We start from the raw sequence: 17264 nt of genomic DNA on the forward strand, positions 1-17264 counted from the left end.
CCATAGTGAGAGAGAGGTTAAGTGACTTCCTCCATAACAGACATCATAGGGCTGGGAGCCAGAGCATATACTGTAACAAAGAAAATATGAGTCTGTAGTACAAAGCAAACATACCTCCAAGAATTCATACTTTTCCTATGAATTTCAGAGATACATGTCTAAGTTCCCTCATAAGGAGAGAGGAAAGAACTTCCTTAATCACTTATCTACTGAAGTGGTACACTAGCTAACGCAAATGTAATATGAAAAGGTATCTTGAATGTTCTAAACATGTTTTTCAGCTGCCATTTCTGCTCTTAGCCGTTTGTCACTGGTAACTCTTAAGGGAACTGGTTTTGAAGGAAGCAGGGGAAGGAAATTGCAAATTGAAAAAAAACTCAAGAAATTAAATGGGCTTAAACCTCAACTTAAGTTGCTTTTGTATGAACCATTTGTAAATTTCAATTCTAACATTTTTACTCTTAAAATACTTTAAACTTTAAGCCAATTCCCACATTTGTTCTGTTCTTCACTAGGTTCATCACACTATTCAGCTGCCTCCCTTCCTCAAGAGGTGACCTTTCCTTGCACTGCAAATTCTGCTGCTCTGCACAAGCCAAGTGTGACACCTACTAGCAATCTCATTTCCTGAAGAGTACCATCTCGCACTTCTGTGATCAGATTTCTTACCTTCTCCCTCAGCAGCAAGTTGAAACTTAGAATGCAGCAGCCAGACAAGAGCAAATTGGGCCTCAAATGACATGGCAGATTTTAGAACATGAAGGTGCTTGACATGGCAGATTTTAGAACAGAACCCCAGCAAAGATCACACCAATATAACTATTTCAATGCTTTCCCACCCAGACTTTCCCAAAAGGTTTTCTGCTAAATGCTAGTCAAGTGTGTGTGACTGGTATCCCATCTCTGTACTCTAGTAAACATTAAAATACTTGAAAAGGGGCACACTTGAATTGTCTGTTCAATGCCTCACACTGAATTATTTGCAGTCTGTTTTATCTCTTCAGATACTAGGTGAAGAATTTTCTGTTGCTGGAACTAAAGTAAGCCCTGCCAAACTTGGAAGCTGCTGCTGGTACTAATTCTTAATTAGTGTTTTGGCTCAAACTAGCTACATCCCTAAAAGGGGCGAAGTCATCCACAGGCATATTTAACACCCTGATTTGTATCAAACAGAAAAAATCAAGGCCCAAAGTTACTAAGTTTCCATGTAATCACAGTATAGATGGTACTGTAACTCCATTGGTAAGAAGGTGTTGACAACTAAGATTCCTCATTGATTTGATACATATTACCCAAGTTCCACTTTTATTATAGAATGTATTTTTGTCAAAAGAGAAGTCTTGTCAAAACCGATCAATTGTTTAAAAATAATTAGGAATTTGGTATTCAGAAAAGTCTGACTCGTAGCACCGACTAGCGTTTAGGTTATAACAGGCAGGTGCCACACGTTTCCCCACATAGCTCCACCAGAACACGTGTTGCACAGCAGAGCCTGCCACACTAGACAGTGGGTTCATGATGCACAGTTAACTAGAAATTCAAGTGAGACCCCAATTCACTTATGAGCACAAGTTTCCAGAGTAGTTCATCAGTCCATTGTACCACCCTGCTTCGCTATGCTTCCCCATCCCCCAAAATCCAGGAAGACAGGGAGGCAGATTACCTTTTTAACATTTTCCTCCTCCTCCTGGCGTTTCTCATAGTGTGAGAAGTCATCAAAGATGGAGGTGGTGTGCTTATAGGTGGCAATGATTTTCAACACCTGCTTAGCCTTTTCCAGAGGCACTTCCTGAGTGTCCCTGGAGTTGGTCACTGGTTTATTCTCGTTGTTCTCTAGGCGGATGTGCCGCAGCTGGCTGTTGGGAACGTCCTTCACAAAAATCCACCTGACATCAAAACGTCCCTTCCATTTGTCCTGGGACCACACACCTGCACACGTGTTGTAGTCCACAGCAGACTTCATTTCTGCCACTCCGCAGAAGTGACCACTGCCATTGACACTGAACAGTAAGTAAACGGGGCCTTTCCCGTTCATGGAGCGATAAGCAGCATCCAGTCTCTTGTTGCCATGCTCTGTACTGCACCAGATGTTATATTTAATGGAACGGTGGATATCGTCCTCAGAGTAACTCTTAATGATGAAAACTCGGCCATGTTTTGGGTTCCAGTCAAAATCCTTGGGGTTGTAGTTGTTGATGGATCTCAACTTCTCCAACACTGGGTGCGGTTCCGAAGGAGTGGAACCAGAATTGGCTTGAGACTGTCCCACTCCATTACCATCCACTCCATTTTGGCCAAACCCACTGCCACGGTTACGAGGTGCAACCCAGCGAGTGGGCTGAGCTGCCTGTTGCTGCACCGGAAGTTGGGCTGGTTGTGGTGGTGGTGGGGGCAGGGGCTGCGGCTGTTGGCCAGGTGAAGCCTGGGCCACAGGTGGGCTATTATTGATCTGCTGACCCACTGGCTGAGGGGACACTTGGGGGGGCTGCTGACCAATATTCTGAACCAAAGCCTGGGAATGCGCTTTTGCCACTGGCCCTTTGTTATCCCAAGTTCCAATATCCATGTTATGTTTTATTGGAGGTGGTGGAAGACTTGAACCTGCAATACCATTCTTGGTCTTCAGCTTAGGCTGCTGCTTTGCAGGTTTGCTAGCAATATCAGCCCAGGATGTTGGTTTTGGAGGAGCAATGGTAGCAGGAGGCAAACTGTTAGATGCCACAATATTACTGGTAATGGAACCACTCCCAACAGCAGAACCAACAACTTTTGGGACATTGCTTGCAACATCTGTGCTCCCCAACTTCAATGCTGCCATCCCTTGGTCTATGGTATTCATACCAGGAGCCTTATTCAGAGTCTCATTGGCAAAAGCAGACTGTCCATCAATCATGGCTCCACCCAGGGAGCTTGGTGCATAAGCATAATTGCTACTATATCCAGAGCTTTGAGTGGACTGTCCCTGAGAACTGTTATTTCCCCAAGCAGAAAAGTCAATTCCACTCGGAAAGAAGTTAAAGCCATGCTGCCCAAGAAACGGAGTGCTGCTCAGGGCCCCTGGCTGCCCAAACATTGCATCTGGGAGGAAGTGAGGCTCTCCATTGCTGAGCTGTCCATACGATGTTAAATAGGGCATGGGTGGATCACCCCCTGTAGACCAGGCAGCTTCGCCTAACGAGTAGGAAAATCCAATGGATGGACTGTAGTAACTTGGCAAGTAGGAGTCAGACATTGCAGTGTATGCGTTATTCTGCAAGACAAAAATAAGCACTGAACAATTAGAATAAGCAGAATAAAACAACAAGGAGCTTCAAATAAAATCCCTTCTATTCTCATGCCCCACCCCTCTACTTCAGCCGTTCAAACATATTCAAAGCCATCAGTAAATAGGATTCATGGCTTTCAAATGTATCTTCAGTCAAACACGTATTAAAACCTGTTTCACTGACAGAAAGACTAAATAAGATTTAAGACAATTCATTCCAAAGCGTAGAAGCTTTTTTTTTTTTTTTTTTTTTTTAGATTCACCATATGGAATGGGTACCAATTTTACAATATGAACAAAATGCTCTGGAGCTGTTCAACAGTTTATCTAGAGCACAAAGAATAGTGTCAGAATACCTGCCTGCTACAGTGGGTTTTAAGAGTTTGGGAGTTTTGGGGAGCCTGTTATCAGTAAGGTTGACATGTTTTTGGGGTGGGGGTACCAGAGAGGGGCAAGGAAAGAAAGGGATGTGCAGGGAAAAGAGGCATTATTAAAATGACATAAAACTCCATTAAACAGTTTTATTAAAGGCCACATTTTTCCTGATATAAAATTCTCATAAATTGATTATCCATAACAAGCACCTTTGGAGAAATGTAAGTGCACAAAAATAATCCTGAGAATTTTAGAACTAACATGGCATTTAGAGCATCATCCTCAAAATGCAAACTATTCTGAAGCTTCAGCAACCTGTTACGAATTAGTGATAAATTAAAACATGAAAGCTTTTCTAAAGGGGCCTTTCCAGCACTGCTACAGACGCAACAGGTCTCTTCCACACCAGAAGTGACTTTTCTACTCTATACGTTAACATCTGCAGAACCCCTATATTACTACCACCAATGTCTAATTCTACAACTGGGAAACGTAACAGACATCACAAAGACTTGCTTGCTGGCATTTCATCTTTAAAACCATTCACCCAAGGAGTTCTTGCAGTAACACTAATAGGTTTTTATCACCAAGCAGTTTGAACCCGTATGCACAGAGTCCTTAATGCTACATTGACAGTTGTCTGCACTGGATTGCCATGGAAAGATTAAAGCCAGGGTCAGTTCCCATTGAAAAACTTGGCTTACATTAGGCACCAATCAATTGTTTTCACTGAATCAGTCCTGTGCGCGCCAAGAGCACTCCTGAAGGACTTCATGCCATATACGCATCAAAATCTATGTAGGCTCAGGATGGCTCTGGCATTCTAAAGAAATAGCAGATCTGTCTCTCTTTGATTGAAGTGAAGGCAGGCTGTCTAGATTCCAAATTTAAACAGGTCATATTTGGCCTGAAACTTATCTAAAATTAATAGAAAATAAAATAGAAAATTGTAAAGATTCCAATGGAACCACGTTCTTGGTGGGTTTTTTTTTAAACTCTCCTGAAGTTCGTCACCCAAACAAACATCACAGTGCTACTGCTTGAAAACTGAAAATAAACTGGATTAGTCTATTTTCATTTTCCCAGCTGAGAAGAATGGAAAAATAAATTAGTAGTACAATAGAAGTGAATTCAGAGATTCCAGGACAAGAAGAGACCATCATGATCATCTAGTCTGGCCTCCTAGATAACATGAGCCATAGAACTTCCCCAAAATAATTACTGGAGCAAATCCTTTTGAAAAACAACCAACTGTGATTTTAAAAAGGTCAGTGATGGAAAATCCACCATGACTATTCATTTATGCTGCTCCAATGTTTAATTACCCTCACTGCTAAAAATGTATTGCTAACATCAAGCCTGAATGTGTCTAGTTTCAACTACTGGATCATTCTATATTACTTAGCTAAACTGAGATTCTTATAAACAAACAAACCAAGTCACCCCTAAACCATATTCTCTTTAAGCTAAACAGATTGAGCTGCTTGAGTCTATCAGTCAGTATGTTCGGATGTATAATTGCAACAATTTAAGAGCTCCATCCTGCTAACCCTAACTCAGTCAATAGTCTTTAAGTTGATGGGACTATTTATGTCAGAGGTGGGCACTCTTTTTTGGGTTGCTGGCCACTGATGCACAGAAAAAAATCAGCCAGGGGCCACACAAGTGAGAAGTTTAAAAAAAACCCTGACTGATGTAGCCTCCATCTGAGAAGGAGAAAGACACTCCCCACATTCCTCTCCCACAACAGAGCCTAAGGGGGGCAAGGGGGAAAAACAGCCTAGTAGATTTTGTGCAATCCAGCCCTGTGGTGGGGCAGCTAGAATGGCAGTGTGGGCTTCCCAATGTTGGGGTCCCCTGAGCCTCAGGGGCTGGATCCAGGAAAGCCAGGGGTCACATCCAGCTTCTGGGCCCAAGGTTCTCCATGCCTGATTTATATGACGAGATGTTACAGAATTGGGCCCTACAGTGTAATGTAAATAAGCATTTAAGATTTCAGCTAAAAATGATACAAACCTCCTTTTGAAGGATAGAAAACTTACTCACAAGCAGATTAAAATTCCCAGAAAAAAGTTTTCTCCTTAAATATATAACAGAGACAAGGAAGGGCTGGACTATGACAGACTGACACATCATCTAAATCTGTGAGATATAAAAGCTATATTTGTGCAATAAATTGATGAACATAATTTAAAATAAGGATTAAAACAGTAAATTCAGTAAATTCAAAAATATATTTATGTTCAGTGGTGAAATTATAGGAATGTGCATACTGCTATGAAACAGGAAGTCCCATGCTTTTCTCTCTCAAACTTCAGTGATAAGAGTGTCACTGATTAATATGCAAATAGAACTCCACCAGCATTCAATTCTCCTAGATGACTAATGCTTTTTGAAAAGTCCCCCCAACTCACTCTTCCTCTGCATCCCTCTCCTCAGGGATTAGAGTTCTAAAGCCTTTTCTAGTGTTTAAGACTCACTTACTGTACATTTGAGCTTTGGAATACAAAGCAACCTAGTCACATTTAAGGCGATTCAGTGGGTTGCCAAATTAGTTAATAGCGGCTCCTAAAATGGCATTGCCCACTTGTTCCTGAATTTAAAAGTAGGCACCTGTCTCATCTGGTTATCTAATATGTATGCATATTAGCTGGAATGCAGTTTCAAAATGCAGCCACTCCTCATTATTTGTATTTTTATAGCATCTAGGAGTCCTACTCTTAATCCATTAACTGTGTTTGCAAACAATTTAATTTCTTAGTGTCTTATATACCATTTCCTTTCTCATCTTCCAATAAGGAACCATCACTGACAAATCTGTTCCATTTGCTCAGGGGCACCACAGCCAACTGCTTTGTGCTGATTTCTCATCTTATTATATGAACTCACAAAATATGGACAAGAGCAAATAAATTATACAACATTGAAAAGTGAAAAGAGTGACTATTCACAAAGCACATCAAATAAATGAAAAAGATACTGCTTCTCCAAACTGTCAGATAATAGTAAATTTAGCAGTTTAGTTTGCAAATAATTTGACACCGAAGTGTGATTTGTAAATGGAAAGTGTCTAAATATTCAACCCCTCTCCCTCAGAATTGGTGGTATCAACTTCTATGACAACACAAGGTGCCATCAAATGCATTAGGCAAGACACACAGCTATCTTTAGCTAGGACTCTGAGAAACACCATCTACACAGATTCAAAACTAGGCTCGCATGTTTCCAGGGAGCTCAATTCCTAAATGACCTTACCAGCCAGGTAGGATGCTAATGATAGGATAGCACAGTTCACTATAAATTGGGGACTAATTAAAACAAAAAAGGAGACATTAGAAACTGTCATACTTGTTGCATATTTAGAATTCGCACCACAAAAGGTAATGAAATGGGTATCACTGTTTGAAAAAAACTATAAAAATGTGGCTGACAAAACTAAAACTGAGAAATGCAACTTACTGGCTTTATTAGACTTATATCTGGACTCTTTCAGAAAAAAATAAGTTAACTGAGATTAACTGAAAAAAATCATTGATGCAACTTAACTATCCTCCCATAACAAACCTACTCCATGCAGTATTCCTTCATCTTTTATATATGTCACACACTTCTCCTTTAACAGAACAGTATAACTTATCTTCATAAGTAGTGAGTAATGAAAATAGAGAAACATGGTGAAGTCTCTGGTAATGACAGCTTCAAACTTTACAGCTCAGTTTTGACATAAAATGGAAGTTTCATTTGCTTGTGCCTTCTCAGTTAACCAATACCATTCTGGTTTTTGTAAAAAAACAGAACAAAAAACTAACTTGACTTTTCCAGTTTGCTTGGTAAACAGAGATAAGAACACCAATATCCTCTCCGAAAGACAAGCCTCTAGAGCATTACCACAGTTTACTGAGTATATTATATGGCCATGCAAAATCTCATCATACTATATATAATCAACTAAAAATGAGTAAGTAAGTGCCATGTTTTAGAGTGCAACTGAAAAATCAAAAATGATCACAAGATTAATTAATTCATTTTACTACTTCTAACTTCATCAGAAGCATCTTTTATGATCAGTATAAACACTTTAGGGGTCAAATTCTGTCCACACAGTTGCATCAGTGCAACCCAAATAAGCTGCAAAAGTGTTAAGGAGCTTATGTTTTTGTTCCTTAACTCCAAGGCATTTTTAATTATTGTTAAATTAAATATTTTTATTTAAATGTAAGGACTGCTATAGTTAATATATTTTAACAATAATTACCACAATGTTTTCTACTCTTGTTAATGCTTATTTACTGACAAAAGCCAATATGGTTTTAGCAGCCATAATAAGCTAGCAAATGTCAAACCCAATCCATGGTGTAGAGAAGTCAACTAAAACATCAAAGAAAAGCTTAAAAAAAGCATTAGTCTGTGGCAGAAAATTATGTAATTGCTTGGCACACTCTAACCCTTAAGTAAAGAAATAAGATTTCTAGTACTCACCGGCCTGGCCTGAGGGCTCAAATAGGGTTCAAAGTCATCATCATTTAATCCATCCTTCTGGTGCACAGATCCATTTTGCACTAAGAACAAAATTCATAACTTTAGAAAGACAGCCACAACTCAAAGCAGTACCCTTATTAACCTAAACGTGTTCAGTGATATAGAAAAACCTACATTATAATAAAAAGTCTCACTAAGTCAGAACATTGCCAGCTCTTCCCCATTAATGATGACACGAATGATGAAGGTCTCCCACCCTATCAGCAGGGCCCTCTAAAGGAAATTTCTTCCGACCCCAATGGAGCCTAATTTAAGTTCACCGAATCACTGAATTACTTCTGCTGCACAGCTTCCCAGGCATCTGCCTCCAGGCCACGCCAGCATATACACTCACCTGGAGGCGACTCAGGAGAGGGGCCGTTCCTAAAGCAACACACCCTGATGCTGGGCTCCCAAGAGCCTCGCATTTCTCACTCAACTCTTACTTCCATTCTGAGCCTTTTAAATAAAAATCCCCTTTTCCCCCCTGCTCCAAGGAACCCCTTAAGCTCCTCACTCCGCCCTGCAAAATCCTGCCCCCCCCCCCGAGGGGCCACCATAGCAGCCCTAAACATGCCCCCAGGCTCCCTGGCCGCGGCCTCCACTCCGACCCGCCGCCCGCCCGGGATCCCCGGTCCCCAGCGCCCGCCCCCCGCCGGCTCTCACCTTTGTTGCCTTGGCCCTTGGGTCTCTGGAGCGGCGGCAGCAGGCGGCGCGGCGGGACATGGAAGAGAGAGGAGGGGGCAGCGGTGAGTCGGGGCAGAGGCGCCGGGCGCGGCGGAGCTCGGGGAGCTCCCGGCCCTGGCGGCGGCGCGGCCGGGCCTGGCGGGCAGGGGAGGCCCAGGCGGAGCCGACCCCGGCGCGGCCTGGCCGCGGCCTCCCCGCCCTCGCGCAGTAGGCCCGGCAGAGCCGCAGGGCCGGGGGGAGCCAGCGCCGCCCCTGCGGGGCCAGGCCCGAAGCCGGGGCCTTGCGCGGCTCCCGGCGAGAGGAGGCCGGGGCGCGGCGGCGCGGGGGCCTGTACCTGCTCCAGGAGGCTGCTGGCCGACATGGCTCCGATCGGGCTCCGGGCGGGCGGCGGCGGCGGCGGCTTTGTCCGGGGAGCGGGGCGCAGGCACCGCGCGGCTCGGCTTCCTGGCGGACTCTGCGGCTGCCTGCTCGAGCGACGCTCTAGCCAGCTCCTCGCCCCTTCCGCCCGCCTCTATGGCTGAGGCCGCCTGCCTCGCGCCGACACCGTGCGGGCGTCACGCGGGGCAGCGCGCGCGCCACTCCAAGGCACAATGGCGAGAGAGGAGGGAGCGCGGCGCATGACGGGCTGATGGAGGACCTAGGGGCGCTGAGCGCGCCCCCTGCCGGACGTGCTTTGATAGTGAGGGTGAAAGGGGGAATTCACTCGGGAGTCGTCTGTGGCTGGGAGCTCTTAAAGGGGCAGCGTCCCATTTATTGAGAGCCAGGTTCCAATTAAAAGCCCTCGTGATAATTACATTTAAGCAATTAAACCTGTTTTATCTTTGAATAAAAAATAATTTGCACTCTTAGTAAAAGCATTGAATGCAGCATTATTGTCGCCTTCCTGGTCCCAGGAGAAGGTGGGTGAGGTAATATCCTTTATTGGATCAAGGATTGGTGAGAAAGGCAAGCTTTTGAGCCTCAGAGGCACTTCTTTCAGGTCCGTGAAATGTACTCAGTGTGTCAGAGAGACTGATTCCATAAAAATAAAACCATGAGGGTTTAGTGGAATTACAATTTTAATAAAAACAATAATGTTTAATGCAAAACTTAGCACTGTTACATTAAATAACATAAGCTTCCATCTGGCAGTCTGACCCACACAAATGGGAATAATCCTGCAATCCTGAAGGCACTGGGACTCTGCACACCTGCAGAGGTCTGCCCAGATGCTTGTTGAATGGGGGCTGATGTGTTTGCAAAATCTGGCCCTTAATGTTTAATGGAATTGTTAATATATTTGACTATTACAAATGAGCCTTCACCAGGGAGACTAGAGCATTTCCCAAGGGAGCAAACATGGCCGTTTGCTACATCACAGCATTGCAATGCTGATTTTGATGGGAATTGTGGGAATCTAGCTCCTACCTCTTGCAATGAAGTCAAAATAAAGCTGAAGGGCTCTTCATTTCAGTCTCCTTTCTGCAAAACATACTTGTGCTGACATGAGTCCAGCATATGGTGTGTGTGTGTGTGTGGAGGAGTGGGTTGGAGGAAGATGGTAAATAAGGGCTTCCTAAAGGTACAGATTGTTTTCCTCCCACCCCAAATCCTAAATATCATGAGTCAGCCAGATTCCTCGCCTCCTGGAAAAGTCCTAGCTGTTTGGAGGTGGGAGTATGGATTGCAGTGGACAGAGCCAGGAAGCAGCTGTGTGGAGTTGGAAATGTTCCATTTATTCAGCTCGTGACAGGTGTTACCAAACTTCACTCCTAAATATCTTATTCTTTCAACTGATCTCTCCAGCTGTGTAGTCCCTGCTCCTCTTTCAGTGAGCTGCCAAGTTCCTGTTAACCTCCGACATGGAGGTTAGGTCCATAAGAGGCTATTAGCCAGGGGACAGAAATGGTGTCCCTGGCCTCTGTTTGTCAGAGGCTGGAGAGGGATGGCAGGAGACAAATCGCTTGATCATTGTCTTCGGTCCACCCTCCTTGGGGCCACTGTCAGCAGACAGGCTACTGGGCTAGATGGACCTTTGGTCTGACCAGTACGGCCATTCTTATCTATGTCCTGGAGCTGGGGGTCTTTGAAACTTTGAAGGATTCTCAAACCAGGGGCCAAGACTGTGCTATAGACTGCTGCTGATCTAAGGAGGTTTTTCTGGCACTTGCCTGCAACCAAAACTCAAGCAAGATCCCAGAGGAGCACGTATGTGTGCTTCCCTGTAGCTGGGACATCAATTGCAGCAGTACTGTGCTACTCTCACCCAGCATGGTTGCTTACATTTACTTTCCACAAGAGCCTTGTGGTACTTGAAGGGCCCCCACTGAGAATGAAAAGTAGAGATGTAATCTGACAGCAGCTCCCACACCTATTTGGGGAAGCTATCCAACTTTAATAGACCAAGCACTTGGCTTTGCCAATTGCCTCTTACTCTTCCCCATATGCAGCAGTGTGCACTGTAACCTGTGGAACTGGAAGGAGCTGAAGAATTGCCAGTCATCCAACTACAGCAGCGCTCCCTTCAGAAGTTCCCTGTGTTAAACACTCAAGGAAAGAGAAAGCGGGGTGCTGCCGAGTTGCAATAACCAAACATGAGGTCATGTGTAGCTTCACCGGCATGTTGACATGAAAGCTGAACACCAGGACACACACAGGATTTCCATCCCTGCAGGTCCCTGACTCAGGCTGCAGTGGTAAATCCACCACATGGTCAGGCTATCTTGCCCAAATTTAGTGTTCCATGGCAGTACTGGGACCAGCCCTGTTACTTTTACCTTTTGCCAGCGATCATTGCCTGCCTCTCCACCTGGCTGCCTGCCAGTCCCATCCAATCCGTTTGGTGCGGGGCTGCTCCAAATCCGTGTCTCATGCCTCAGCTCTCTCTGCCACCAACTACTAGATCTAGCTCAGACTAAAGTCAATGGAAGCTTTTGCCATTGACTACAGTGGTAAAGGAGCAGGCCCCAGCTTTAGTCTGGTAAACTGATAGGTCTACAGAAGAGAAATTTAGAGCTGCCAGGAAGGCCTCAGGGGACCATTGTTCTGTGGTTTTCCCTTATGTGGTGCAGTGTCATGGAAGAACTGCAGCCAAACAAATTCAGAGACCCTAGGCTCAGAATAGCTCTTAAGTGAGCCTCACAATTTTACAGGGTTTTGTAACAAATCTGCAGTGTGCCTCTCACCCTGATCCACCACCACACCATCTACAGAGCTTATTGGGCAGGGTAAGCTAGACACAAAGGGCACGTCTGCACTGCAGAGCTAAAGTCAAATAAAGCTACGCAACTTCAGCTACATCAACAGCGTAGTTTTAAGTTGAAACAGCTTAATACAGCAGGAAGTCGAAAGGAAAACACTCTTCCTTTAACTTCCCTTACTCCTCGTGAAATGAGGGTTACCATGAGTCAGAGTAAGATGCACACTGTGTTATTAATGTCAGTTATTCCAAAATAATGCTGCTGTGTAGATGTACCCATAGTGGCTCCCAGTTCAGGGGATCTTGATGAGGTTTCAAACTTCGAGGAGAAAGAAGCAAAGCTCGCATGGGTCCTGTTCCTTAACCTAGCAGAGCAGACATTGTCTCCCCAAGACCAGGAGTGGACCCAGCCTGGCCTCTCCTCATTGACCAACCTTCAACAGCATGGATGTCACCATCATCACTAATTTTCCACCCCTAAGCCCGTGGTGCGGGGGGAAGGGAAGAGTTTGCAAGTTTAAGATATCTGAAAATGTGTTTATTTTATTTTATTTTTTTAAACAATCTGAACAGTCCCTGGTGAAAAAGCAGAGCTTGAATCCAGCTGTTCTTCCCTGGAGGCAGATAATTCTGGGGAAAAGGACTTAAGTACACCTCTCAAGTCCAATGTTGACCTGCCTGCACATTTCCAGGGAGAAGGGGAAATCCAGTTAAGGCTCCTGAACATGCAAAGGCCTAGAGACCTGACCATAGCCAAAAACTATGAGGTCCCCCATCATTATTTTCTTCTAACTAAACATGCTGGGGTTTTTTTGTTGTTTTTCTTTAAACCATTCATCATAGGGCAGGATTTCTAAACTTTTTTAATCACTTTACCTTCCTGTGGCTCTCTCCAATTTGTCCACATCTTTTCTAAAGTGTGGCACTCGAAACCGGACACAGTATCCAGCTGAGGCCTCACCCTGTGAAGTAAAGCGGGACAATTAGTCCTGTGTCTGACTTACGGCACTCCTGGTCACACATGCCACATTAACCTTTTTTTTTTCTTTTCTCCTTTTTGCAACTGTATCACATTGTTGACTCATATGCAATTTGTGATCCACCATAACCCTGTGTCTCTTCAGGAGTACTGTTGCCTAGCCAGTTATTCCCAATTTTGTGGCTGTGCATTTGATTTTTCTTTTGTAAATGTTGTACTTTGCCTTCTTTATTGAATTTCATCTTGCTGAATTCAAAGTTCTCCAATTTGTCAAAGCCATCTTGAATTCTAATCCTGGCTTCCAAAGTTTTCAACTTCTCGCAGGCTGGAATCATCTGCAAGCACACCCTCCATCCCATTATCCAATTTTTCCTGGATCCAGTACTCAACAGCACCCAGAAGAGTCTCAACCAGATATGTCCTGCCAGTCTGACAGCAAACTGTTGATGACTTTATGGCCTATCAACCACTTTTGCACCCACCTTATAGTAATTTCTTTTAGACCACATTTGCCCAGTTTGCTTATGAGAATGTGGAATTAAAATAGATCATGTCTACTCTTCCCCTCTATCCAAATGCTTATCGGATAGTTGACTAGTCTTTGATGTTGTTAGTTACTACAGGTTGGACCTCCCTGGTCTGGCACCCTCGGACCTGAGCTGTCCTGGACTAGGGAGTTTGCCAGCCCAGGGCAGGTCAATGCTTTGCTGCTGTCTTCCCTCCTGCTTGCTCCTCTTCCTGGGGCTCCCAAGGCTAGGGTTCCCCGCCCTGCTGCTGCCCCAGCCAAAACTTCTTGCCCACTGCCACCAGGGGTTTCCCAGCCAGGGCCATCTGGCTGCCACCAGCCCCGTTTAGCAACTGCTGGCCCCGGTACCTCCAGAGGTTCCTCAGGGTTTCCTAGTCCCAAGGCCACCCAGCCACTGCCTACCCTGCTGCTGCGGCCCAGCTCCACTATCCATGGGGGGTTACCAGCTAGGGCCACCTGGCTGCTGCCGAACCTCTTGTAGCTAGGAGAATCCCGGGGTTCTCCAGCCAGGGACGTCAGGCTGGTCCCACTGCCACCGGGGAATTCTGGCTGCTGCCTGGCCCCACTGCTAGGGTTCCTTGGCTGGGGCTCTCGGGCCACTGTTTGGCTCTGTTGCCACCGGCGAGTTCTCAGGGTTCCTTGGCCAGGGCCACTCCAGCCGCCTGACCCCACTGATGCCAGGGTTTCCCCAGCCGGGGCAGGGGCTCCCAGACACCATCTGACACTGGGATTCCCCTACCTAGCCACTATTGGCCCAGCTGGGACTCCACAGACCCCGATCTCCAGGGACTCTGATCCAGCAACATCCATGGCCTTGCTGGACCACGGATGTTGCCGGACCAGAGAGTCCCAGATTTTGAAGTTCAACCTATATTACAAATTGATTAATAATTTGTTCCAGTATCTGTCTAGGTACTGAACTTAGGCTGACTGGTCTGTAATTCCCCAGGTCCTCTTTGTTCCCTGATTTTAATGACAGGTACAATGTTTGCCTGTCTCCAGTCCTCCGGGACCCCATCTGTCCTCCACGAGTTCTCAAAGGCAGTTGCTTCAGCTAATTCCTAAAGTACCCTAAAATTAACTTCCTCAGGCCCAGCTTACTTAACTACATCTAACTTAACTAAATATTTTTAACCTGTTTTTTCCCTATTTGGGCTTGTTCCTTCTCCTTTGTTGTTAAATATTTATTGTATCGAGTATCTTGTTACCATTAACCTTTTCAGACAAGTCTGAAGCAAAACAGGCATTTACTACCTTAGTCTTCTTGATATCATAAATTATTATCTTTCTTTCCACGCTAAGTATAGAACCTACACATGCCTTCATTTCTTCTTGTTCCTAATGTATTTAAAGAACCTCTTTTTACTAGCTTTTACGTCCCTTTCAAGAGTAACTCATTTTGTGCCTTAGCCTTCTGATTTTGTCCCTACATGCTCGTGCTATTCTTTTGCACACCTCCTTAGCAATTCATTTCCCTTTGTTCTAGCATTACTTTTTGATTTTCAGGCCTCTTACTATTCTTCCTATCTTTTCCTCACTTTGGAATAGTTTGCAGTTGTGTCATTAATATTGTCTCCTTGAGAAACTGCCAGCTCTCCTGGATTCCTTTCTCCCTTAGATTTTCTTCCCATAGAACCTTACAAACCAGCTCTCTGGTTTGCTTCCCCTGCCCCCCAATTTATGGCTGTAGTTCTGCAGCTTTCACTCTTCGCTTTCTTTAGAATCATGGTATCTATCATTTCATGGTCCCGTCACCAAAATTGCCGTCCACTTTCAAATTCACTACCAACTCTTTCTTTTTGGTCCGAATCAAGGCTAAAATAGCTATCTCCCTGCTTACTTCCTCCATTTTCTGAAACAAAGTTGTCCTAAATACATTCTCAATAACTTACTGGAAATTTTGTGTTTTGTTGTATTATTCTTCCAACAGATGTCTGGGTTGTTAAAAGTCTCCCATTACCATCAGGTCTTGTGTTTTGGATATTTCTGTTATTTGTTCTAAAAATACCTCATCCCCGGCCTTCCAAATTTGGTGATCTACAGTAGACTCTCTTACCACATCATCACCCCTATTTTTTTTTTTACCCCTTTTATCTTTACCTAGAGATTTTTACTTAGTCTGCTTCCCTCTTCCTTCTGGACCTCTGAACAAGTGCATATTCTTGATGTATAATGCAACACATCCTCCCTGTTTTATTGCCTGCACTTCTTGAATAAGCTCTACACCAATATTCCAGTCATGAAACTTAATCCCACCAAGTCTGTGATGCCAATTAAATTACAGTTTAGCACATGTAGTAAAACTTCCAGTTCTTCCTGCTTATTTCTCATACTTCTTGCACTTTTGTATAGACAGCTAAGCTGTTGGATCAGATTCCATCCCTGATTTTCTGCTTGTTGCTCCTAGACCCTATTGTTATTTCCCATGTTCTCCATAACATCTAGTTCTCTATTCAAGCTGTCTCTCTATGCATCACCGTGAACCAGGAATTGTGTGGATAGGGTTGCGGGATTGCCATAGTTCCTCCATGAGCTAAAAATAGTGGGGGGGGGGGGAGGGGAGAGAAAGAAGGCTGATTAAAGTTAGAAGCTGCAACTGTAAATAACCACAGAGAGATACCATGGTCTGGGGTAGTTTGTACGTGCTGGTTGAAAGGGGTTTTGCTGAGACAAATAGACAAAGGAAGGGCTTTTGGTATAAGAAGGCTGAATTTCAACTCGCACAACAGGACCTTCTTTTTGATTCAGAAAACGTACAGGAATTTTTGTTCACTTTACAGAATTCTTCCTGCAATGCTTTTTTCCCTGAGAATAAACGTGTTGAACACCATCCCTGATCATTGCACACCTGATGACTGAGCTTTCTGACCGTCCTCACTCACAACTATTTCCAGTTTGGGGACAATTTATATAATCAAGTCAGTGGCACAGCTATGGCCCCACAATATGCCAACATCTTTAAGGCTGATCTCGAACAACATTTCCTCATCTCTCGTCCCACCCTTACTCTACTTACCACATTGACGACATCTTCATTATATGGACCCATGGGAAGGAAACCCTTTAAGAATTCAACAAGAATTTCAACAACTTCTGCCCCACTAACCACCTCAGCCTCGACCACTCCACACAAAAGATCCACTTCCTTGACACTACAGTACAATTAATTGATGGCCACATTTCCACCACCTAATACCAGAAACCTACCAACTGTTACAGTTACCTACATGCCTCTAGCTTCCATCCTGAACACATCACCCAATCAATTATTTACAGCCAGGCCTTAAGATACAACCGTATTTGTTCCAATCCACAGAGAGACAAATACTCACAGGATCTCTATCAGGCATTCTTAAAATGTAAATACCCACCCGAGGAAGTGAAAAAAAAGATTGACAGAGCCAGATGTGTACCCAAGCGTCAGCTTCTTTAAGACAGGCCCAACAAACAAAACAACAGCCATCACCTACAGTCCCCAACAAAACCCCTCCAAAACATCATTAACAATCTACAACCTATCCTGGAAAACAAACCCGCACTCTCCCAGGCCTAGGGAGAGAGGCCAGTCCTCACCTACAGACAACCCCATAACCTGGAAAATTCTTTCCTGCAACCATGCAGCACACCTCAGACATACTCACCTGGGGCTGACCCACAGCCCTTGCAATAAATTCTGTTGCCAACTCTGTCCACAGATCTATACAAGTGACACCATCACAGGACCTAACTACATAAA

At 44.4% G+C, this 17264-nt stretch overlaps 1 protein-coding gene across 2 annotated transcripts in view; it reads right to left on the bottom strand.

Moving 5' to 3' along the window:
* The window catches only part of YTHDF2 (YTH N6-methyladenosine RNA binding protein F2), a 31143-nt gene extending 21637 nt beyond the window's left edge, over positions 1–9506 (bottom strand). Inside the window, exons 1-4 of one of the 2 annotated variants that reach the window (XM_075908849.2) lie at positions 9180–9499; positions 8825–8849; positions 8120–8199; positions 1664–3250 (exon numbers count right to left, since the gene is read on the bottom strand). In XM_075908849.2, coding sequence (XP_075764964.1) covers positions 1664–3250; positions 8120–8199; positions 8825–8849; positions 9180–9206 — 1719 coding nt within the window. In that variant the 5' untranslated portion in view covers positions 9207–9499. Of the gene's footprint in view, positions 1–1663; positions 3251–8119; positions 8200–8824; positions 8850–9179 lie in introns of both variants that reach the window. The other variant, XM_075908850.2, reaches the window with a different exon arrangement.
* Between the last annotated feature and the right edge of the window lie 7758 nt (positions 9507–17264).

Source organism: Pelodiscus sinensis, chromosome 26 (assembly GCF_052426305.1).
Source record: "Pelodiscus sinensis isolate ZL-2025 chromosome 26, ASM5242630v1, whole genome shotgun sequence".
In the NCBI taxonomy this organism is placed as follows: Eukaryota; Metazoa; Chordata; order Testudines; family Trionychidae; genus Pelodiscus; species Pelodiscus sinensis.